The sequence below is a fragment of the Caloenas nicobarica genome, chromosome 3 (assembly GCF_036013445.1).
Source record: "Caloenas nicobarica isolate bCalNic1 chromosome 3, bCalNic1.hap1, whole genome shotgun sequence".
Classification (NCBI taxonomy): Eukaryota; Metazoa; Chordata; class Aves; order Columbiformes; family Columbidae; genus Caloenas; species Caloenas nicobarica.
Genome location: NC_088247.1, coordinates 19483033 through 19508575, shown reverse-complemented (window position 1 = coordinate 19508575; position 25543 = coordinate 19483033). Strand labels below are relative to the sequence as shown.

The 25543-nt window shown below is 39.0% G+C and overlaps 3 protein-coding genes across 7 annotated transcripts in view; 2 read left to right on the top strand and 1 right to left on the bottom strand.

Moving 5' to 3' along the window:
* EIPR1 (EARP complex and GARP complex interacting protein 1) overlaps window positions 1-2014 on the bottom strand; it is an 84750-nt gene extending 82736 nt beyond the window's left edge. For both annotated transcript variants that reach the window (XM_065632790.1, XM_065632789.1), the window contains exon 1: window positions 1921-2014. In XM_065632790.1, coding sequence (XP_065488862.1) covers window positions 1921-1962 — 42 coding nt within the window. In that variant the 5' untranslated portion in view covers window positions 1963-2014. The remainder of the gene's footprint in view (window positions 1-1920) is intronic.
* Window positions 1-25543, top strand: part of RPS7 (ribosomal protein S7) — a 488774-nt gene that overhangs the window by 399518 nt on the left and 63713 nt on the right. The gene's annotated exons all lie outside the window — the stretch shown is intronic.
* The window catches only part of TRAPPC12 (trafficking protein particle complex subunit 12), a 50506-nt gene continuing 27031 nt past the window's right edge, over window positions 2069-25543 (top strand). The window contains exons 1-5 of one of the 4 annotated variants that reach the window (XM_065632785.1): window positions 2069-2126; window positions 2809-4025; window positions 9050-9166; window positions 14691-14804; window positions 15376-15514. In XM_065632785.1, coding sequence (XP_065488857.1) covers window positions 2814-4025; window positions 9050-9166; window positions 14691-14804; window positions 15376-15514 — 1582 coding nt within the window. In that variant the 5' untranslated portion in view covers window positions 2069-2126; window positions 2809-2813. The other 3 variants (XM_065632786.1, XM_065632787.1, XM_065632788.1) reach the window with 3 other exon arrangements.

Sequence of the window (25543 nt, the reverse complement as noted above, 5' to 3'; positions counted from 1 at the left end):
CAAAATTCTTCAAACCAGCCTGAAAAATTCATCTGAAGAGATGCTTTCAGTCACAGTACTTCTGATACACACTGGAAAGAAGTAGTAATCGTGATGATGCAGCTAGCCATTATTGTTTAGCAACACTGAGGAAATGAGGCTTAAAAAGAATAATAATCTTCCTTATTAGACCTGGAGTTGCAAGTTGGAAAAAAAAACCCAGAAGACCAGTTTTCGGTTTAAGTCTCTCCATTGGAGCCTTTTTCATAAAGTACAGAGATGCCATTTGCTTTAAAGCCACACTGGCAGTCAATGGAGATCAGAAATAGAGCCTTCACCTCTATACTTCTTTGCTATTTAGCCATAAGCTGTCTTTTCTTTCCGCACCTTCTCTCTAAATGATCTGTATTAACTATAATTCCCTTTGATTACAGCCACTCTTAGTCCTTTCGCTTTATCTTCCCAGACAGCCCTGTTACATAATACTTTGCAGAATAGAAGAGGTCTGTAGGAGATGTAAGATTTGGGGAGGTGTGGGGCACAGGTTCATGGAGGCCCCAGACAACAGGGTTAGCTTTCCAAAATTTCTGGAAGACATTATATATGGCCTACTAGAAATAAACCGTGAATTTTATTAAGCACTGGAAATATATTCTGTTCTGCAAATGAGATTTAAATATAAGTTCAAGTTTTATAAGTTTTTAAGCACAAGTTGCAGCCATCTCTAGCCAATCACAAAATTATAGCATATTATCAGACTTCAGTAGATTTAACATTTAGTACAGGTGAATATTACACACTAGCTCAAATACAAGAGGAAAACCAAATAGATACACAATTTGCTAAGGAGATCTATTGGTATAGTCAGGATTACAGAGCACACAACTCAGTAGCCAGGACACCCAAAGTTGTTCTGAAGAACCTTCATATATTACTTTCTGCTAGCACTTTGACAGAGGTGCCTAAAAAAAAAGTGCACATGTACCTATTTGTATTACTATACCTAATGTAGAAAAAAACCATTGCTCTGTGAGCTGCAGAGGAAACACAGCGCCTCCTATTACTGCTATAATGGCAACGATGACAAGCCAGCTGTTGCCAAAGAGAACACATAAAAGCTGAGTAAGACCCTTATTGTGGGAAAGGATCAGTGTCCCTCCCACCCCCCCCCCATCTACCTAGATATTTATTTTCCCAGAACTGTAGAATCTTTATTAAAAACGTGAGACCTGCATTCCTCTATGAAGAGGATTAATAAGTTCCTAAGTTAGATAGTCCCACTTCCTTATAGCCATAAACACTAATACAATGGACAGATCTGTGCTATGCGACAAATGCGCAGACACAGAACCCACAGCAAGGGTCCCCCAAACACCAAGTAGCTTTACAGTTGAGTATAATCAACTAAAATTTGCAACTTATCAGAAACAGTTTCATGCCCCCTCTCCTCACAAATGCTTTTTTTTTTTTTTTTTTTCCAGTTTCTCAAAAGGAAGAAGCAACTCCAAGAATCTCTTTGAGACTACTGGCATTTTCCCACCACCCCAGAGCCACAGGCTCCTCCCGAGGGGCCCAGGGCGGGTGCCAGCCCAGGCCCCACCAGCCAGGCCGGGCCCGGCCCTGAGGGAAACGGGCCCGGCCCTCAGCCCCCACACCTGCCCTGGAAACAGCAAGTTTTTGAGCAGAGACCAACTCCTGCCCCGTGCTCAGACACCTTCAAAAACCCCAACGCGACGGGCAGGTGCCCAGACCCACCGCAAGCCGGGGTGTCCCCGGTACCGGCTCAGGGGAGCGAGGGGACACGGGTGCCCCCCGCAGCGGGCCCCGCAGCTCGCCCGGCACTGCCCTGCCCCACCACACAGCACTAGCCCCGCAACCACCACCTTCCCAGAGGCGAGATCGACACCTGCCAGCCCCCCTTTAGTCCCCCTCAGCACCCACCTGGAACTCCAGCCCGTAAATCACCGGCGCATCGTCCTCCATGGCGACCCCCAGCACGGCACGCCCGGCGCCTTTGTGGCCCTCGCCGCTGCCCGTCGCTCGCCACTTCCGGGAGGTGGCCTCGCGCGTGCGCACTCCCGCCCAGCCCGGCTGGCGGCGCAGGCGCGGTGGCAGTGGGGGAGCTGCCGCCGGGGCGCGGAGGTGAGGTGAGGTGAGGGGAGCGGAGCGCGGGCTGCGCGGCTGCTGCGCCGGCCGGGGCGCGCCCGGGTGGGTGCTGAGGTAACCTTGGCGCCCCGGCCTGGAGAGAGGGCGGCGGGGCTCTCCCGGGCTGCCGCAGGTGGAGGCCGCGCCCCCCCCGCCCCGCCGCGGGGCGGTCAGGGCCGGGACCCCGCGGGGGCGCTGGAGGCCGGGCCGGAGCCCGGGGCCGCGCTTGCGGAGCGGGCGGGCGGGCGGCTGGGGCGCGGGGGGACGGGACCGGGAACAGCGCTGGCGCTGCGCAGGCTGTGCGGCTGCCACCCGGCTCGGCAGCCGGCACTGGGGACGGGCACTGGTGTCAGTCGTGACCACCCTCCACCTTTGCTTCTCTTGAATGGGGACTGAGCATGCCTTTGCGAGCAGAAAAGAAATATGTTTTTGTCTGCGTTAAGTGGGAGGCGTTTGCTCTTTAAGCCCAATATTCTTGCCATTTATAAACAGAGTGAAGAGACAGCGTTTTCCAGGATTAATTTATTCTGTGGGTAGATATTAGGTGAAAGCTATCGAATAGTGAAATGACTCTGTTTTTTTAAAGCTAGAATTTTGGTATTTTTATGATACTTAGGAGTTTCAATGTGACACCTGAGTAATATAACTAATAACTTGTTTTGCTGGGGGTTTTTTCCTCTTCAGCTACCATGGAGAATAATGAAAGTAATGCTAAGGATGCAAAAAGCACCTCCGATGAAGATAACAGTGGAGACATAGTTCAGCAGAAAACTCAGGAAGAAATTCTCTTTCATGAGGAAACCATTGATCTTGGTGGAGATGAATTTGAGTCTGAAGGGAATGAAACTGTATCAGAAGATTCAAATAACTTTGTAGATAAACTGAATGAACAAATGATGGAAAGTGTCATTATATCAGATTCACCAAATAACAGTGAAGATGACACAGGTGAACTTGGTTGTCTACAAGAGATTGTAGAACAAATGGAAGCTAAAAATAATAAAAAGCCACAAGCAGAATTGGATAAAGAAGAGTTTTTAAGTAATGAGAGTGAAACTGAACATGAAGAAACACCCAAAGACATTTCTGAGATTGGAACAGATGATCAGGCATCATTAAAGGAAGAATCAATTCAGGAAGCAGTGAAGGAGGAACCAAAGTTGGAAAATGGTGTTGCTGTTGAAACAAAGCCAAATAATATTGATGAAAGCAAACCTGAGGACCAGATATCATCACCCAGTACTAGCAAACCGTCTCCTGAGGCTGAGCCTATTCCTGTGTGTACCATCTTCAGCCAAGCAAACAATGTTAATACACAGCCACAGTTGTTCCTACCTGACGGTTTTGAGCCTCAGATGGTAAAATCTCCCAGTTTTAGCAGTATAATTGAGACTCCAGTGAAGTCTAATCCACAGGTGGTTCAACCAAGTCCTAGTCTAAGCAAGTTCTTTGGTGATACCGCTAACACTAATGCATTAGCTTCTGATTTTTTTGATTCATTTACCACATCCAATTTTATTTCTGTTAGTAACCCCAATGCAAGCACTTCAGTTCCAGAACAAATGTCCTCTCTTTCTAATGGTGGAGACAGTTCTCGTGTTTCATCTAACTCTACTTTCTCTGTGGGAAATGGGAGACCTGAACCAGGTGATCCACCATCATCTCTAGAAATAACTCAGTCACCCAAGCCATTCTCACAAATCCAAGCTGTTTTTGCTGGAAGTGATGACCCGTTTGCCACAGCCTTAAATATGAGTGAACTAGATAGAAGAAATGATGCTTGGCTTCCCAGTGAGGAAACCAGAAATGTTCTAATTTCAGTTGCTACACAACAATACAGCACTGTGTTCATAGATAAAGAGAATCTCACCATGCCTGGATTAAAATTTGATAATATCCAGGTAAGAGTCTACTATCTTAGTGTATGGTTATATTTTAGAATTACTGTGTAAGAACTGTCCGATAATCTCTATATCGTAGTGCTTCATATTGTTGCCGATGGTCACCTTATGTTTATTACTTCAGTCCTTATTAGAAAATTTAACGTTGCTGCCAACTCATACATGAAGTTGGCAGATGAGATTTATTCGTAGTGAAATTTGTTGGGTACGTTGGAAACCATTGCTGACAATTTCCATAGAACCCAAAGCTGGTTACATTTTTAAAGTATTTTCAGTTAGTTTCTGATCCTGCTACTTAGTACGATAATGCTCACGTTTGGAATATATACAAAATCAATGTGCAGATAGCTTTGTTCGCCTGTAAAATTTGCTGTTGCAACCAGCTGGGGGATAACATTTTTCACTGATGTTCACAGTGCTCTTAATGTTAACACTGACTGAAATTGCATCATTTATATCTTCCCTAAGCAGTGGAAAGGCATAACCTGTAGGAAAGATTAAGCGCTTGAGCAAGTTACTGTGAAAAGATAACCCCAAAGTTAAAGGCAAAACTCCAGATGAGATCATGAAGGGAAAAACACAATAGTGGAAATCAATTTCATTCTCTTCTATCAGAGTTCCCAACTAGTGAGAAGGCATGAAACTTGTTTTCAGAATTTGAGAAATTTCACTGGGATTTATTCAGTATTTCTCACGAAGCAATTCAGTCCTGGCTGCTCAGCCAAGGCTAACTATAGTAATGGAATTTTTTTTTCTTGAAATGCACTAATCCTACTCTTTCATATCTATTCCTCTGGGTAATAGCATTGTTTTCTAGAGAGATGGCATTGAGGTTTTGGATACTTTTATCCTTCATTGTAGCATAACAAAGCTTATCAGTCAATAGTCAAATATAAGCAGAGAGCAGTCTGCAGGAACTTCCTAATCTGCAGGAACTATCAGAAAAGTTTCTGGAGTGAATCAGGTCCAGATTTGCAGCCGAATTATCTGACAAATGTTAGTTTTCCATCATAAACAACAAGTGATATCAGTTTTAGACATACGCCATGCTGCTGCTACTTCTTGGGTTAGCTTTATCTTAAAACATTTGTTTGTTGTCAGAGAGCCCAGTAATTAGTATGAAAGAAAATACTAATAGGAAACTACTCCTCCACTCCTCCCCAAAAAAATGGAAGAGTCCTTCCCACCTTCCCTGAAAAACCCCTCAGACCTTGATGAGTAATTCAATAGTGTGCAGTATTGCCCTTCTGACAGCTAATGGGGTGGACAGCAGGGATGATCCCTTCTGCAGGCCCCAAGGGTGAGGTCCTCCTTATTGTAGGCTTTCTTTTTTACAACCATTACCTCTCACCTTCTTCAGTCCACTTAAGGATTAAAGACTATTTTGTGCTGATGATTCCCTGCATCGGGGCACGTGTATATATGCAGAACTACCAGCTAGTACATACTTGAAAAGAAGACATTATGGCATTGTCTATGTGATGTATTTCTACAGTAAGACCTGATGTAACATCATCAATGGAATTAAATGGAATTCCTGCTTCTTTCTTTGTTGATTATAATTTGTAAGCAGTCACATAGACATGTCAGCAGGGACAAGTTTTGAAGTGCTTTACATTTATACAACTTTCTTCACTTCCAGTTACTGCTTTTCAGTGGCCTGAGTGCACGCCTTGACTGACCTGACATCCCCTAGTTTGGCATCATTATTCTAAATGCTTATAGTACTGCAAATTGTGTATTTAACTGAAACTGTAATTGTAGAGTCCTTGAAATATTAACTTAAACATTGTGGAAGGCATGTTTTCAATGCTAGATGTTAAACTAGGCTGCATGCAGTTGACAAGGAAGTTAGTTGAAAAGTGCATTTAAAGTGAACTCTAAGTGTGCTTCAGGGAAGGACTGAAATTTTGTATGACATGTATTGAAGAGCTCATTCCTTTTTTTTTTCCCGCAGCTCACTCAGAAAGTGTTTGTTCTTATTACAAGTGTGTTGTTTTGAAAGTTAAGTGGATAAATCACACCAAGAAAAATACTTCATGTTCTTAAATTCAGCTGCATGCTGCTTTTTGCTGGTCATTCAAGAAACATTATTTTTTAAATTACTTTGGATTATGTATGGTACAGATTGTCTGAACCTGTGTTCTCTGAGTGTGGGAACAAGTTGGGGTACTGCTTTTTATGCTCTTTCCATTATGCCTTTCTTCATCAGTTACTGTCTGCTGTCATGATGTTCTTTGTTTCATTACATTTATTTGTAATGTTTCCTCCTCCAAAGTGCTGTTGGAGGGGATTAAAAATTCTTTTGTATTTATGTCATTTTGCACACACTGTCTCTTCGTAATCCTTCAGACTTTTCTGTCCAAAAGATTGAAGTCTTATTTATTCATATGGTAGGTGACAGCATTAGAGGTAAAATTTTTCCATGTAGTGCAACAGTAGTTGCAGTCTCATTCCTCAAGAAACTAGACAGAAAACACGAACGTATTTCCTATTACTGTCCATGGGGAAAGTGCAAACATTTAATATCAATTATCTTTATCATAGCTAAGATTTACTGTGTTTTATGCAGCTCACCTTGTTTTAGGTAAAAGGCCTTGTGGCTTGCTTTCTGCTCTGTACTAACAGCTTTCTGCCTCAGTTCAAGTGAGTGTTTTTATATTCCTTTAGAGGGATTTTGGTAAATATTCCTTTGTATTCTTACAGTTTTGCATATTCACTTTCTGCTTTCACTTCATAAATATTGAATGCCACTCTAGTTACCACAGATCTGAAAAAATATAGTGAAATTAAAACAAATTGGAGAGATGAGAGGAATGGTGAGGAGTGCAGAGGTTCTCTCGTGTGAGTGGTAGCTAAAAGGAAGAGGACCTTTTGACTTGCAAGAGCAATAGTGATCTAAAATTCATAAAAGAATTAATGTAAAGAGAGGATTATCATTTGCTGCATTTTTTAAGGCAAAGGAACTGTTGAGTAATAAGCATAACGAAAGGAGTTACTGTTCTGCAGCCCATGCAACTGGTTTTAAGTTGTAGAATTCATTCATTGTTGAGAAAAACAGACCAAAAACTGAGCAAGAAAAATGTCATAGGGGGTAAGTTGTTGTGGTTTAACCCCAGCTGGCAACTAGAACCACGTGCTGCTCACTTACTGATCCCTCACCCCCGCTGGGATGGGAGGAGAATCGGGAAACAAAAGGCGAAACTTGTAGGTTGGGATGAAACCAGTTTAACAGAACAGTAAAAGGGAAAAGAGAAACAATATCAATAATAACAATGCAAGAATATACAAAGTGAGGGATACACGGTGCAATTGCTCACAGCACGGCAATACCAATGCACAATCTGCTCACAAGTAGGGATCACCCTGACACCGACCACGAACACTGGTCCTGCACTGCTGATCCTGGAAGAGCAGGGACCTGGACTGCACTTGGCACTCACAACACGATCGTGCTGCCCAGCTGGGGCAAAACAAACAGCGTCCTGGACAGCAGCGCGTGTTCCTCCCTCAGCAGCAAGTGTTCCTCCCTCAGCTAGCTCCCCCAGTTTTATGCTGAGCATGGCATCATATGGTATTGAGTATCCCTTTGGCTAGTTTGGGTCCGCTGTCCTGTCCTCTCCCAGCTGCCTGTGAAATTAACTCTATCCCAGCTGACCCAGTACATATGTCTTTCAGTAGGTGCTTTAAAATGGCAGGAAATACGTCCCCCAGCACATGCGGATTATAAAGCTCTCGCTGCTTTAAGATGGGAAAGACCAGTATGAGCTTATCTTCTTTCTGACAATGTTTCTGCAAACATCTGCTCTTCACCAACAGGATGATGAACCAGACAAATCTTTACTCTGGCTGAATGTGGGTTATAAATTGCTTTCTGTTTAAAAATATAAGTATATTGTTAATACATTGCTGATAATTTTCCTTCTTTTCAGATGTTTGCTTTTCTAGATGACAAACACATAAAATCATAAAACTGGCAAAAGTCCTACAGAAATAATTTCTGTTATCTGCTTTTGACATGTGGTGACTTCTGACACCATAGGGGCTTCTCTTCTATACAGTAATGTGGAGAGTCCCAACAAGACAAGGACCCCGTCCTACACTCCGTACTGGCCTGAAGAGTGCGCAGGCAGCAGTAGCACAGTTTTCAATATCTGCCAATATGTGGGCCACAGTTTTCCAGTAGCTGCTTGATGTTAAGCTTGAATTTCTTGATTACCTGTTGAAAATCTCTGGTACACAGAACCACAGGGATGTTAGCCAACAGACAGGGAAGCACAGAAACTGATAGCTGAACAAAGATGATAAGGGGAAATTGAGGCACAGTTATTCAGTTTATTAATAGCAAAGCTGGAAATAGAACCTGGATTTGGATGCTGCTCCCTGTCATAAATCATAGAATTAATCCCGACTAACTTTAGAAATCTGGTTCAAATGTCTATGTCTCAACTCGTCTGAAGTCTTCAAATTACTGAGCTCAGATAACCCAATTTCTCTGATTCCTGCAGTTATTTCTTTTGAAATTAAAAATGCTTGTTGAAGGGTCGCCGTTTACTTGGTTTTATGATCTCCCAAAGTGTATTTTCTGTGGTTACTAAAGGCTAGCTGATCACGTGCACCTTTATCTTATGTCAGTAGATTGCCCCTTTCGACATCGATAACCATTATAAAAACCCATAAAACTTACTGTGTTGTTTAAGATCTTTGAGGAGTATTTTATAAGATCTTTGAAGGATAATAATATGAGAAGCAGATAAGCTCGCATGTTTCTATGCTAACTGAAATCTAAACATTGTAAAAAATAATATAGCAAATAATGTGGAGTAAATCTAGAAGTTTTTATTAAAATGCTGTAAGTATATATGCATTTATATTCATTTCATACACAAAGTACTGGAAAACAGGCATTTCTCATGGGGAAAAAAACCAAAGTTGCTCAGCTTTAATTCAACATTTTATTTTGTTAAAATAACGTTTATAAGTGTCTGTTATGATTCTTCTTCTTCTGTTCTACAAACACCAAGGGAGATGCAGTAAAAGACTTAATGCTTCGTTTCTTGGGGGAGCAAGCTGCGGTGAGGAGACAAGTTTTAAATGCCAACTCTGTGGAACAGTCATTTGTGGGCTTGAAACAGCTAATTGTAAGTAACAATTTTTGTAATTCAATATATATTAAATGCCATGCTTCCCTCAAGAAAATTGGGAGCTACTGAGTGTGAGGAGAAACTAAAAAAAAATCCACGTATCAGTCTATTCATGATCCTGAAAAAGTGCTAGCCAAAGTACAGTACCTTTTAGTGGCGGTGACACCGGGGTTTAAGTATTTGGTTTTAAATGATGTAGTAAACATTTTTTAATACGCAAAAGTTAAGAAAAAAGGTAATTTTAAGTTATTGTGAATTTTATCAGAATTGTGAAATTTATCAGTTATTGTGAATTTTATGTAAGGTAAATGATTGCAAAACAGATTTTAATGGCTTTTTTGTTTATCTGTGTATCTTTTTTTTATGTTTTCACCTTAGTGTTTTTACAAAAAGTAAGACATACCAGTTTTTGTAAATGTAAGTAAAGCTGATGTTATAATTTCAGCTGCTTTAACTTTTTATTTCAGTGCAGGAAGCCTAAACGAAATTACTTCCAAATGAAAGCTTGATTTTCTCTATAGGTAAAATCCTTTCCTTAATGTAAATATTTTGGACCTGGAAATAGTTGCATCTAGCAGCCTTGTGAACCTGGCCTTGTTCTTTCAACCATTGTGTTTCCATATGAAACTCATTGCTATTGCTTACTTAATCTGTTGAAATGCCAAAATATTTCAGGCTCTTTTTTTTTTAATGGAAGAAAAATTACTGAGGAAAATCAGTGAGTAATTATAAATGCTAGGACAGTCTGTATTTAGTATTTAAAATCTTTTAATTGTGTTACATTACATATAAAGCTCCAAAAGAGACTTTTTTGGTCATTTTAGGAAAATTCTATGTGGTGTCCCCAAGCATTGTTAAAGGAATTCAGAGAGAATTTTTGAAACTAAATGAGAAAAAACAGGTTGTGATCTCATCCTGGAGACAGATTTTTTTTCTGTTCGTCTCAATGTTTTGCTTAACTTGAGAGTTTGGCGAGGGAAAAAAAAAATCTTATTAAGAAATCTTGTCCCTATCAATGTCTAAGTAGGAAAAGCCATTTTCTGCACTTCCTTTCCCTCCTCCAGAAGAGGAGTTTTGACGTATGGGAAATGTTTTTCTGTTTGGCCTGGTAGGTGTGTCCATGCAAAATGTTCCCTGCTGCAGAGCAACATGGACCTTCACTGCAGTGCTGCCGCTGAGGCCGTTTCAGCTTTGAGTGTGCTCTCAAGCTTCAGAAGAGCACTGTTAAGGCTTTTAGGATCAAAGCAGATAGGAGGCAATCTGCAGCCATCAGGTTTTTTCCTACCTATAGCAAAATTTTCTGAAGTACAATCAGTTGTCAGAAAACATGTTATCAAGAAGGTTGTAAGCTGGATGTCAGAAGGTGCACCTTTTCTGATAAGACCACCACCAGCAGCATCCTTTCTAAGACAAATAGTTGTACACCAGGAACAGAACTCGGATTGTTAAATTCAGCTAACAAAATTGGGTTTTTTAGCATGAATTTGGTCTCTAATTTATTTTAGTGAGATTTCTACCAGTAACCCAAAGAGGGATAGTTGGTTTATTGAATATCTGCACTTTCACAATTTAAATTTCTGCTATGGAATGGGTAACGGTGAATTGGAAATGCTTTACTGGTAGGGAGGCTGCACAGTTGAACTAGTTTTACAACTTTGAGGCTTTTAAGAGCTACAGACTACTGGAGCGGTCCAGTAAAGTAATTCTATAAGTCCATGTGCTTGTCACTGAGGTGATAACTTGTAAATAGAGTTACACATGTGTAGAGGCTAAGTGGTTATATATTTTAACTGAAGACAGAGTGTCTTAATTTTCAGTTTCTGAAAAGTTTCATTAATCTGGTATAGGAACATACATTTACCTGTAAAGCAAATAAATGTAAACAAGAGCTTCTCTTCACAGTGTTGCTCTGTTTTACAGCAGCAAATAAAAGTTACACATACAAGGTGCAAGCTGCAATTATGTTAGCTCCTCTTGTTCCATATTTTAGATTAATTGTTTACCCTCATTTGAACAAATAGCACAGTATTTCTTACTAGAGACCTTCCCGATATTTTGAGTTGTAAGATGTTTGCAGCCATAAGAAAATTATGTCTTTGATAGTTGTCCTACCTAAAAAAAGACACCTGTATCTTGCCACTAAAAATACACAATGTTTGTTCTAACCGCAATCATTTCTTCAAGCTGCTAGACCAGGAAAGGGTTATTAACTGCATTTTCTTAACTGATGTGAAAGTGCTCTACCAATGTAATTTACAGGGGAGAAGAATGTCATAGCTAGTGGAGGAGGACATTTTAATCACTTTAATGGTGTCACATGTAGAGTTAATGACTCCCTTTGAGTCTATTTAAAAAAAAAATCATATACTGTTACTTTTGCACGTGATTAATGTTGTGCTCTTACATATATTTTCAAATATAACAAACTTTGATTCAATGGTATGGCATGCATATTCACTTTAAGTTAGAAATCACCTTTAAAAATATGGAGGGGGTATTCCTTTATTTCTAAACCAGTGAGCAATTTCCAACATTTTTGTAGCTGATTTGGGAGAAGATGTGAGACACAAGTAGCACAAACAGCAACTGGGAGCTTGTGGGGGAGGTTACATTTCTACACTAAAAAGCATCAATTTACTGGATAAAATTCCACTGATTTACCTCTGAGTCAAAACTGTTTTCCTGAGCAACTGAATAATGTTATAAATACTCTGTGTACCAGGCGAGTCCCCTTTTCATTGAACACTTTTTCTGTAGATGTCCAGTCTGCATGATTCTCTTTGCTTGACAAAAGAATTCCACCTGTGTATTAGCCGCATTTGTTGCATCACTTGAGCTTCATTGCTTTCATTCAGGAAAACAATGTAAAGTGTTGTATACAAAGTAGAAATAGGAACACTTCTGCAATCATATGTCTAAGATCTTTGTTCACCCGTAATTAAAAAATCAAGCAAAATTGACCTGCATGAGAAAACTTCCAAGGAACAGTTACATGTTAGACAGTGGTATTCAGCTATTGACAGAATCCCAGAATGTTAGGGATTGGAAGGTACCTCAAGAGATCATCTAGTCCAATCCCCCCGCCGGAGCAGGAACACCCAGATGAGGTTACACAGGAAGGTGTCCAGGCGGGTTTTGAATGTCTCCAGAGAAGGAGACTCCACAACCTCCCCGGGCAGCCTGTTCCAGTGTTCTGTCACCCTCAATGAAGAAGTTTCTTCTTTCTTCTATATTTAAGTGGAACCTCTTGTGTTCCAGTTTGCACCCATTGCCCCTTGTCCTATCATTGGTTGTCACCGAGAAGAGCCTGGCTCCATCCTTGTGACACTCACCCTTTATATATTTATAAACATGAATGAGGTCACCCCTCAGTCTCCTCTTCTCCAAGCTAAAGAGACCCAGCTCCCTCAGCCTTTCCTCATAAGGGAGATGCTCCACTCCCTTAATCATCTTTGTTGCCCTGCGCTGGACTCTCTCCAGCAGTTCCCTGTCCTTCCTGAACTGAGGGGCCCAGAACTGGACACAATATTCCAGATGAGGTCTCACCAGGGCAGAGTAGAGGCGAAGGAGAACCTCTCTCGACCTACTAACCACCCCCCTTCTAATACACCCCAGGATGCCATTGGCCTTCTTGGCCACAAGGGCACAGTGCTGGCTCATGGTCATCCTGCTGTCCACCAGGACCCCCAGGTCCCTTTCCCCTACACTGCTCTCCAACAGGTTGCCCTCCACCTTATACTGGAACCTGGGGTTGTTCCTGCCCAGATGCAAGACTCTACACTTGCCCTTGTTATATTTCATTATTTTTTTCCCTGCCCAACTGTCCAGCCTGTCGAGGTCTCGCTGGATGGCAGCACAGCCTTCTGGCTTGTCAGCCACCCCTCCCAGCTTGGTGTCATCAGCAAACTTGCTGACAGTGAACTCTATTCCCTCATCCAAGTCGTTGATGAATATATTGAATAATACTGGCCCCAGAACTGACCCTTGAGGCACTCCACGAGATACAGGCCTCCAACCAGACTCTGCCACATTGACCACGACTATCTGGCTTCTTTCCTTCAGCCAGTTCACAGTCCACCTCACTACCTGGTCGTCCAGACCACATTTCCTCAGTTTAGCTGCAAGGATGCTGTGGGAGACTGTGTCAAATGCTTTACTGAAATCAAGGTAGACCATACCACTGCTCTGCCATCATCTATCCACCTGGTTATGTCCTCATAAAAGGCTATGAGGTTGGTTAAGCACAAGCTGCTTCATGGTTTTGCTGTCAACTGACTTCTGCTTTTCCAGTGGAACTCAAATTTTTATCTGGGATTTGACAATGCAGGGAGAGAGATGAGATGGTCGGTGCATGGTGACCTCTGTAGTGGCCACTTGAACTATATGGCTGCAAAATGGGGGCCAGAGAGTGATAAAAACTATTCAGCCAGTTTTTCTGTGTAACTGTTTGCTGTACTGACATATTTTCTGAACTCTAAACATTGGAGAGAATTTAATAAGATACCAATTATAGGTGAGTACCTGGACTTTGCAACCACCGATAAAAATATATTCTATTCCTTTGCACTTCACCAGACAGTATGCCAGTTTTCTATTACATTTATATTTTTTATGTATTTAAGAAAATATTTGGAAAAAGGGTATTTTTGGGAACAAGAATATATGTCTCTTGAAAAACTCTTCTGTATGATAGGAAAGTATGATAGTTTAAAGCCTGTGAGGCATTAGTCTGTGTTATAAGGTTTTGGTATTGTTAGCTATTTACATGTCTGCATTAGCATATACAAGGCAGAAGCATTAATAGGATGACAGTGTGACAAGACAGTTTGACTTGTCTAACTAGGAGTGATTTTGTTTTATGAATAAATATATATATATGTATATATATAAAAGAATATTTTTGAGTTACCCCTGCAATGGAAATGCAAATGTTTACATGGTATAGGTGAAACAATTGTTATTGTTCTGAATTTATCATTTTATGCATTGAATTTTTTCTTATCCTTTGTTCTTAATTGATAGGAGTTCTGTGTTCTGGGCTATGTTAGGAAAGTCTATTTTCATTAAATGAACTGCACCAGGGGTTATAATCTGTAACACTGAAGTCACTGAGGTAGGAATAGGTGTTAAATACTTTATGACAGTAGAGTAACTTGGATGTGATTATTGAAATATGGCTGGCAATTTTTTCTCCTTTTAAAGAGAAAGCAAATTTGTGACTAGTGTAGTATATTCAGGCAAATTATCAAACATGATAGAGCTTTCAGTTTAGAATCCCATATGGTGTTGTATTTTCTTATGTTTTAGTGTTCTGGTAATACTAACTCACTCTCATGCTTGATTTCACTTTTTACCTAATTAGATGTGCAGCTTTGACAAATGACATTCTCCTTCGCTCCAGCCAGCTCTCCTGACCTTGTCATTATTACTGATGGGTACATGTAGCTGCTTCAGGCAAAATAAGCAGTTATGCATTTTAGGGACCTCATGATTTTGCTACTTACTCTTTTCTTCTTCCCAGAGCAGTAAAAACTGGAGGGCAGCAGTTGACTTGTGTGGGCGGCTTCTAACTGCACATGGTCAAGGCTATAAAAAAAGTGGGCTACCTACTAACCATACAACAGATTCTTTACAGGTATGTTTAAAGATACACCTTTGTCACATTTTTCCGACAATACTCACAGTGGCATGGTTTTTAATACAATCAGGCTTCTTTTCCTAATTGTTACCTGAAAGCTGAGCTTATTGAAGGATTGTAGCATGTAACTTTTTCTGTTTGCTTATGTAAAGCAGGTCTTCACTTTAAACAAAATATTTTTAAAGTGAAATTAGATTTTAAGAAATGCGTAAGATTGGAAAAACAAAAACCAGCTTGATAATTCTTACATGCAAGTCAATTTAGAGAGGGTGTTCTAATTTTGAAGCAGGCTAGTTTTTAAACTTCATCTTCAAAATCTCAATACCTTTACAAACGATTAAAACCTAAAGCATCTGTCCTGTGTGTTTTGTTTTAATGATCACATGAAAATATTCTGTTAAAGAGCATGTAAATATAAATCCTGATTCTTATCAGTAAGTAACATAGAAACTCTTTACTCAACTTTATCAGAAACAATTAGAAAGTTGAAATTGTATTTGGATGTGGCTGTGACTGAAGCTGATAACAGACCTGGTCTTCTCCTTGTTTTATATCTATTCATTTTTAGCTGTGGTTTGTGAGACTAGCACTGCTGGTAAAACTGAACCTATTCCAAAATGCAGAAATGGAATTTGAACCCTTTGGAAATTTAGACCAGCCTGATCTTTATTACGAATATTACCCTCATGTATACCCTGGACGAAAAGGTAAGATACTTGATTTATAAAATGCTTTTTATTTTAGTCATTTTTACCAGTCATTATAAAACAATGATTTCGGGGTTTTTTTAATCCTAAAGCATTGGTGAACTTTGGATTATTTATTTTCTTCCCCCCCCATCCCCCACCCCCCATTCAGAAGAACATGATTAACTACTGTGTTAAAGTATTGTTTGCCTTATGGAGATAGAAATAAGGAATAACAATAAGGGGTAAAACTATTCCATCACAATTTAGGTAGGCAATGTATTTCATGATGATGATACAGCATTGATTTGAAAGAGTAATGTTTTTGCACAAGTAAATATAATAAAGCAGTTTAGTTTTAGGGTATTGGGTTTTTTTTAAATTTCAAACTTTAAGTTCATTTTAGCCAAAAATAGGCTATGAAGGGTGATGAGATTGTGGAAACAGAATCTATAAGCTTTTCCTCTTCTTCTTTAATTCATCCAGGTACTATCAATATGTTATTTTTAACACTCACATGTCCATGCACACATGCTAATGCAGGTATTATTTCCTTAGATTTCCTGATTTCTAGGATTAAAAAAAGAGATAATTTGATAATTTTCTTTATTAAAAAACAACAACACACACACCAAAACTGCTCAAATGTAATATTATTTGCTTAGTATTTGCAACTAAATAAAAATCAGTAATTCACTATGTATCCCATTCTTGAAGAGGAAGAAAGATACCACCAGTTTCAATTCTTTGTAAGCAGTTTATAAATGCACTACTTTGCACTGCTCCCAGTAGCCCACAGGTTAACCAGATAGTTCCACTACCCAGGATACAGAATCACAGAATGCCCTGAGTTGGAAGGGACCCACAAGGATCATCGAGTCCAACTCCTGTCCCAGCATATGACAACTCCACAGTTCACACCGTGTGTCTGAGGGTGTTGTCCAGTCTCTTCTTGAACACTGTCAGGGTTGGGGCTGTGACACCTCCCTGGGGAGCCTGTTCCAGTGCTCCACCACCCTCCAGGAGTCTGAATTTGAAAAATTGCTATTTTCAAGAGCAATTTTACTCTTGTCCAGACTATTTTGAAATGTTATTTTTTCTAAATCTGTTAATTAGAAATAAATAACTCTCTGATACAAATATGAAGTTGAGTGATCTTACTGTTCTTTGGCTTTCATATTTGAACCACAATGTATAATAAAATGTTTGCAAGTAACAGTTATAATACGCAGCGCCACTCTTTGAAAAAATATAGTGCATTTTACATAAGATGCTGGTAGTCTCAGTGAGGAAGGCTGGAAATATACAGAGATGATGAGGTCTCTGAGGAAGGGAAGCTGGTGTTAAGAAAATTCAGAATCTTTTGCAGAAGATTTTTTTCATCTGTTTAGTGATGCAAGGATCAGGTGTAGCCCAGCAAGGCCAATGTGGACTGCCTAGAACAACTCCCCATGACCTTACACATGCTTCAGGCAATCACAGGCAAAAATTTCATGGTTTGCCTTGAATATGTTCAGTGCACTGGGAAGGAACTGTGTTATTTTTAAGAGCAGGGGTTTTGGTCATCAGATTGGACAGTTCTTTGGATCTGGTTATATTTTGGCAGCTTTGCACATGATGCAGTGCAGCACCAGAGTAGTCATCTTCCCCAGGCCATATATATGTTTCCACATCTTTTGCAGTATTAAAAATAAGTCATTTTGCCTAAGAAAATCCTTGCAGGTCATGTCAGTTTTTGAGGTGTTTCAGTCCTCGTGCCACAGGGCATAACAGGTCTGGACAGTCTGGCCAGCTGTCACAGGTACGTGTCCTGTGACTGAACTGTCTTTGCAGCAGCCACTCAACCACTGCAGCGACCTCATACGAATTCTGAAGGTATCTGTGGTAAAAAGGTGAGCACATGGAAAATATTCTATTTCATTATTACATGCCTCACCTTATTTTTACCAGTTGATCATACCAACTGGGACCATAATCTGATCATCAGTAAAGAAAATAAGATCAAGGTTGAATGGAGCTGACCTGCTCATTGTAGGTATTTAATGTAAATACAACGTGGTGAAGATGTGGGAACAGCTATCAAACCTTCCTTATGTAGTTTTGAGGAGAGAGAGAGATGTTATTTGCAGGGATGTAGGACAGAACAAGCAATTCTCTTCTGGCTAGCATTAAACTACACCGTGCTGGATTATGGATAAAGAAATGTAGTACACATGCATCGTTAACCAGCTAATTTAAATAATAAAATAGATATAAATCACTCATGTTTTGATTGGAATGTATTAGTATGAATCCACAATCCACTCCTGCTTGGTAATTTTATGTATCATTTTGTGGTGTAACAAGCATGAAAGGAAGAGTTTTGTTTCAACAAGTTAGTTTTGATTCATGGTATATAAATGGAGTAAGCACTTAAAAATCAATTTAAGAAATGAGAGTATAGATATAAATAATGTACACATTAATTGTAATACAAATAACATTTTGCATCATTTCTTTGTATTCAAAATATTCATAATAAGAAATGTAATAAATTAGAAAGTTTTCTGTGTTTTCTATGTTTGAAGTAGGGGAAGCTTATATACCTGAGCTGCTTACAGCGGTGATGATAGTCCCTCATCCATTAATCTCCTAGAAATATACCTCAAAGCATTTAAATTCCAAGTAAATGTATGAGGAGTGGAAAATATTTTTTCCATTAATTTAACTTAACATGGCCGATACGATCCTCTTAATTTTCCTCCAAAGCTCTCCCAAGGCTCTTTTCCTTCTGGCAATGCTACTAATCTCTGTTTTGTGCTGAGGTTTTGTATGGCATTTGCAGCCATGCTGTGTGTGGATCCCATTACTGTTGTCTTCACCATGGCAGTAAGATCTCATCTTTCTAAACCTTCCTCCCCCGGTTTCCGCAGTCCCCTCCAGTCACCTCCATGGCCTGTCGGTGTGCACCATCTGGGGGGATCTGCTGGCATCCTGGGGTCAGCCAGTGGAGTTGGTCAAGTCACTCTTTGATCATTCATGTTTGATGCGGGGCAGAGAGCAAACCATTCTCATCTTCTAGTAAAATGTCAAAATTATGCACTTATGGATTTATTTCTTCTAAATCTCCAGACAGAAGCCAAAAAGTCCAATTTTATATATAATTTTTTTTGTTTGTAATAGGTACTTAGGTCAGGAACTCTGTTCCAGATTGCTTCCTGCACATCTCCATTGTACTCTGTGGGATATATATAAAGCTGAATTTTTGTCATCCTTCTCGCGACTAATGAATTTCAGGACTTTTTTTTTAGGGTTTTGTCTTTATATTTACACAGTCTGACCCACTTCTGTTCATATCATTTGCTTATGTGTTCCTCATGATACTTATAAACTCTCTCATGTGATAGATCAGCTAACCTGAGATATCCTTTCCATTGGTAATGCCCATGTGTTTCTGGAAGAGTTAGAGCCAACAATTAAAATAGAACATTAAAATGCTATTTCATTCTTTTTATGAGATAATTTGGTCTTGTTTCTGGTTAATAGACCAGTACATTGCAGAAAACTTAATGCTACCAAAATCAGTGTTCTAAAGCCTCAATAATTGAGAATAATTTATTTTGAATCATGAAGGAAAAAAACCCCCAAACTTGTGCGCAAGCGAAAATAGGACTTTTACTTCCCTGACCAGAGGTTTATATGTATAGGGGTGTTTCTTCTCCTTTCCGCTTTTCATTCTCCTTGTGATGACACAGCATCATCTGTATTCCTCTAACATGAAATCTGTCTTGTGTTGTCTGGTGCAAAGTGCCTAAATAAGGAACATATGTTTAAATACTTCGTTGTATCTGCTCCAGAAACCAATTTCATTCATACTGTACACTTTCCCATGAACTCCGTTGCTAATTCTAGCATCAGGTTTTTTAATGTGGCTGTGTTGCAACCATAGGTATACGCGAGTGTGTGCTGCAATGTTCTGACACTTTGAGATGGATAGTGACAGTTTTAAAAAAAATAATTATAATGTATATATTTCTCTCCAAGTAGTGTGTCTAGACATCACACCTATTGCTTTAGCATGTTACACTAGGTCTACGTTACTTCTATGACTTTACTGATATCCACTGTAGTTAGAAGTTTTAGCAGAAATACATGAAAAACTTGATACAAAAATAGTTGGCTGTGTGAGTTTTCATTTTTTATGTGTCCTTCTTTACTCAAGGAGTGCTCCTAATTTGTTTTTTATGCAGTTTTGAAATTCAGATCCCCCTAAAGGAATCCTATCATATGTGGTCTCGAACTGTCACTCAAACCCATGCTGTAAACAAGTTTTCAGTGCTGATGTCTAAGGTGAAATGTAATAATAATTATTATTGCATTTAATAAGCTTATAAAATAGCAAAAGACATAATAGGAAGCTTGTCATATGCATGTTAATGCAGAGACGCTGCTCTTACTGTGAGAATAATCAGCCAGAATTCAGCTGTAATAGCCACAGAAGGCATGTTACAGGCAGGGGCTGTGGTGCAGAGGACTGTGCGCAGTGCAGGGTGGGCCTGCTCGCTGCAGCTTGGTCCTGCTGCTCGGTGTCACTCTGTGCCGTAAGGAAGGGCAGGCGTGGATCGCGGCAATTATCTCCAATACACTTTCACAGTAAACATAGTGATTCCCTCACAGTGACATTTGGCCATTTTGAGTTTACTGTTTTCCTTTTTTCTTCTCTCCTACTTGTCTATGCCGGTGGGAAGCAGCCTTACTGAAGCTTCTTTTCCTTTTTTCTCCGCATGGTTTTGGATGATGCTATAAAAGAAGTGCCTTTTTTTTTTCCATCCTCATCCACTTTTGGTTAGTGTGAGAACTGTAGCAGAATGGGAAGTGGTGTGGGGAAAAAAATAATTTAAAAAATAGTTTTCTCATATGTTACCACAAATACTGCTGTGCCTGAACTTACAGTCCCATCTCAGGCTGCTTCAGTCCTGGCAGTTGCTCAGAAGAGTTCTTCATTCAAGCTCATGCTGGGCAGTAAAAAACATATTAAAGCCTCTAGAGGAACTGGTTTGCCAATTATTTTATTTACAGTACTGTGTACATCTCTCTGTTGTCTCTTTAAATTCACTGTTCTGTTGCTTCAGAGCTACCGTCTACCTATGAAATCAGATAATATGCCTTGAATAAATACCATTCAAGTGTTGTGGTTCCAGTTGGTTATTCAGAGTAGTCAGACTTGCAAATACAATTTTTTCTAAAATAACATAGATATTGTAGTGAGGAAGTGTATGTATAATTTTAAGAGGGTAGAGTGCTGCTAAAATATTTAATTGTGCTTTCTTTGCCAAGCCTATGTGGTCTCATAGACGGTACCAGCTTTATACAGTATTTCTTTAAAAGGTGAGAAAGTAACTTATTTCTAAATTCTGTCCTACTACACTCATCAGCAGGTAAGATTTATGGTGGTCTCTTTGTGGTAGGGCAATTGTTGCAGGTTTCTTTCTCCATTCTTTGTCTCATGTTTTCCTTGCTTCAGTGCAAATAACTCCAGATTACTGAAAAAGTATTTTTGAAACCTCTCAAAATCAGATCCTAATTCAGAATATATGTGTTCTTAGGTCATATGCAATTAAATCGTGTAGTATATGGAAATGTGCAATTAAATTGTGTAGTATATGGAAACGTGCAATTTCAGGTACAATTTTCAAAACATTTTCTTCCAATGACTACAAACATTTGGGCTCCTATCTCTTCTTCAGTCTCTCTGGAATGAAAGCAATAAAAGCTTGGAGGTTGGTCTGTTGAATCTGGATTTTTAAGTGTACTTTTAATTGACAGTAAGACTAGGATTCAAAGTTACTACATCACCACTCTTAAAAATCTTCTTATCACTTATACAAATATGCTGTTGTAGAAGTATGTAAAAGTGTGTGTGAGCATAAAAATGCAAGGATATACATCTCTCTGTGCCTACATATGCATAAAGTAGAATGTTTTTCTGAAACTGAATTTTCTGTATCTCTTTTACCCAATGAAGAAGGGATTTGTTTTTTATTGTCATAAGATCCGACTTTATACTATCAGTAAATGATAATTTGCCCTACTACTACTTTTTGGTATTTAAGATTTGTCGAATAAGCTGTAGAAGGCAGATCAGAAAGCATTCCTGGTTACTGATTTCACAACAAGAAAATACAGAGATGAAATAGCTAGCCATTGGAATACTCTTTATTTTCTGCTCTAAAAAGACTGCAGAGGAGGGCTGCAGTTTGAATTTGATTGACATGAGGTGATGTTTCTGTTATGACAGTTATGAAAATGTGCAGCTGTTCATAAATAAATAGAAATTGAAATCTGTGGTCTTAGAAAATTTTACCTGATCTTACTGTTTATTCCATCTGTTCCCATGCTTTTGGATTATCCATTTTCCTTTCAGCAGACCTTTTTCCACTTTTTAATTTTGCCTTTTGTATCATAATATATATATGAATGAGATTAATTCATTCCAAAGTGACAATCAAAAATCATATTATTTGAAAAAGATTCTCTACTGAATTTAAAAGTTGATAGCTAAGAAGTCTTAAACCATTTTTCCATTATGAATTTTTTATAGATAAAATTATTATGGAACCTGTAAAGAGGACCAACAGAGGTCAACTGCAAAACATCAAGCTAGAATAAGACTTACTTAACTTAAAAATAAAATTTTAATACATAGCAGTAATTGTAGGGTATTGTCTTTTGTTGAAATCATCTAAGCTTAGTTGACGTAGTTTTGCTGTGTAAGAGGGTTTTACTTCTTTAGAAATCTGCCCTCCAGTGCTTTTCAGTAAACACTTTAATTACAGGATATGCTGCTTGTTTTAAATATTTCCTTGACATGTTGCCTTGTTAAATTCAGTACTGAGTGAAACATAATAGAGGACATGAGTTTGATTCCAAATGATTTTGCAAAAGGCGGCACATGCCCAAATCCAATGTTTGTATAAAATTCTCTTGTCCCTGGTGGGATATCACAGGAATAGATATGCCCACTCGTATAGGAACCTATTACAAAGAACTAAGTGTTGTGCTGTGTGCCTCAAACATCTGGCCTAACCGTAAGCAAGCAGGTGAAACCTTTCAGACAATATAATGTCATTCTTAATCTAACAAGCACATGTATTTGTTACAGCTTAGTGTTAATGTAGTCGATCTTACTTTCGTGTTTTGTTTTTTTCCCCAGTGTAACTCTGTTTATTGAGGCAAGTATAGGTTTTTCCCTGCTCTTAATCTGCTTTTTAATTAAATTTTGTACTCTGAATTCTACAACCTGCCTTTCAGACTTCCGTAACACTATTATTACTGATCTACTAGAGTCACCAGAAATGTCATTTACGTCTTACCAGCTGTTTTCTTGTTAACCAAGACAAAGTAAAATGAAAATTACAGTGTTTTCTAAAATCTCAGACGTGCCTTTTTTACGTCTCAACTCTTTTTCATTTGTCACCATTTTCATATTAAAATGTTAGGGAATGCTTACCAAAAGGCTCAACTTCTGTGTCTTGCAAGACAGAGTGGAAGCTCTGGTTTTGTAGATTTGTGCGCAGTTTCCTTTTCTGTCCTGTGTTTTTTAACAGGAATGGGCTCCTCCACACTGTTGTTCTTTCAGCAGAAAAAGGCTCAATGAGGAGCCTTTGACGCAACATGATATGGTGACATCATAGAACAACAAATCCATGTCCTGTTGTTTAAACCAAAGTTCTTAGTGAGCTCAGAGGTAACTGTTCCAAGTCAGCACTTTCCACGATTCTCTTATTTTTTGCTTTTTACTTTTTTATTAGTGAACTGATGTGGCTTTGATGAAGATTCACAAGAGTCATATTACAGTTTTCCTTTGCCTTTTCCATTTCCTCCTCACCCCATGAAGCTCTGCTGGGCTGCATTTCAAACCCATCATGGTCCTGATGTTCTCTTCCACTGCGGGTCGCACAAGGGTCACCTTGCTTCCTGCGAGAACAAAGGTTCATAACCATCCACCCTGTGAAAAGATTTTTAGTAACTTGCCGTTGCTTCTCTCAGGCTCTTTCTTGTCATTTTTGTTTCAGACAAGTTCAAAGATGATTGTTCCATTTTCTTAGATTGAGAAAATTGCAAATTCAGATTTTGGATGCTGGAGACAATACAGTAGCAGTGTACTTTGTGGAAGGGAGTGTTGTCAGTTTTCACACAACCGTTAACCAGGAGTTACAGAATTGTTTTGATAAGCAGATCTCTTCACATGCATTTTGTATTACTGCAATGTATTTCTCCTTGAGATGTGAATGTAAATTGTATTAGCACTTTATATAATAGCACTCATTGAAAGCTTTACCAAATCTAAAGTAAATTTATCATCATTTTTTATAACCAGAAAATCCATTTATTAATTTAGGAACTCAGATATTATATCACTTACCTGAGAAGAAGCTTACTTGGAGACAGGAACGTATCTGGGAAAACATACTTAACCAAAAATCTCAGAGTTTCTTTTTTATAAACAGAGTATTTAAGGAATAAGTTTGGATGAGTGACTTGGATAAGTGCAGCAGGTTTTTTATGAGCAATTTGCTCATCTGATTTGACTTGAAGTTACAAAATACTGTTTACATGGAGTGGTAAGACAGCCTTACCAGTGGTAAAAGATCATTTGTTTTCTGTTTTCCCCAGTTACCACGCTTGTTTGAAAGCACGTGTACAGTTTTTTACTTCCTTCCAAAAAAAAAAAAAAATCTACTATTCAGAAGAATTACAGGGAAACCGATGAAGAGGGCAGAAACGGTTGGTGTTTCCGATGTTTTAAATAAAGTTAGCAGCCTGTTTAATAAGCAGTAAGTAACAGAAATTCTCTGGACAGATTTGCGGGATGCTCACAGTAAAACTTCTGGCAGGATACTAGTTATGTCATGACTTTCAAATAGAAAGAGAAGGAACAGATGCTAAAGTTCAAGATCTTCCTGTGTGAAACAGCAATATAAACTGGTTTGAAAAATCATTACAGTGACTACCCTTAAGCTGTGGGCCAGATTCTTCTGGCTCTGTTTGAGAGACCTGGCATCACACTTGATCTACCTACTGAGGAGCACACTGGAATGCTTTTTGGTCACATGCTCTGAAGGAAATACTAAGTGGTTGAGAAAAAATAGATTAATAAAGTACATTTCAAAGTAATATAGTTCTGAATGCCTATTACAACTGAGGTCTTAGTTGTGATAGGAAATAAATCAGATTGTTATGGAGTCTAAGTTGGCCTGGAGTCACGTTCATCATTCTGACATCCTCTGACACCACTTCTGATGATGTAAATTGGTAATGGGTTATTCCTTCCCCTCGCATGGATCATAATAGTGCAGCTTCAGTCAGCAAGATAGAAGATCAATACTTTACAAAATATGCGATCCTAAAAAGTGTTTTACAATACATTATATAAATTTTATAAAAATGGATAATGTGAGACATTTCATCTGTGCTCCATTAAATATCCGTCTGTCCTTATGTTGAGCTGTTTTGTTACCAGTTCAGTTTTTCTATATGAGTATTTATCGAGTTGACCTTTTGCTGCATTTTACAAGAGACTGTTACAATACAAACTTGTTCAGAGTTGAAAATGCTGAACACAGTCATTAACCAAAAATGTTGCTAAAACTTTAGATTCCTTTTGGTTTATATCTTGGATTTTCCGGAGCTTTACTGATGAACCAATTTTTTCCATTTTATACCTTTGCCTCAGAATGGTGCATGCAGAATAGGTGCATGGTTCATGTAGTAGCAGCAAATTAAGACTACTTTCTCCAAAAGGACAGTCCCAAACTATCTGGTTTTAGGCAGTGCTTTTCTTGGCAGGGTTATAGTTGGGTGGTGGAGTTAGAACCGGGTCACCAGGGGGGTGGTAGAGACAGAACCAGCCAGAGGTCACGTTTGCTTCTCCAGGATTGCAGTGCAAGTTCTTAAGCTCACAACATGTCTACAAAGCCATTTTTCTGTGTTCTGGCATGGAATCTACTGTTAAATTATTTTCACCTTGCTTTTCATTGTTGTTCAGCTCACATGTGAACTTGTGTCATG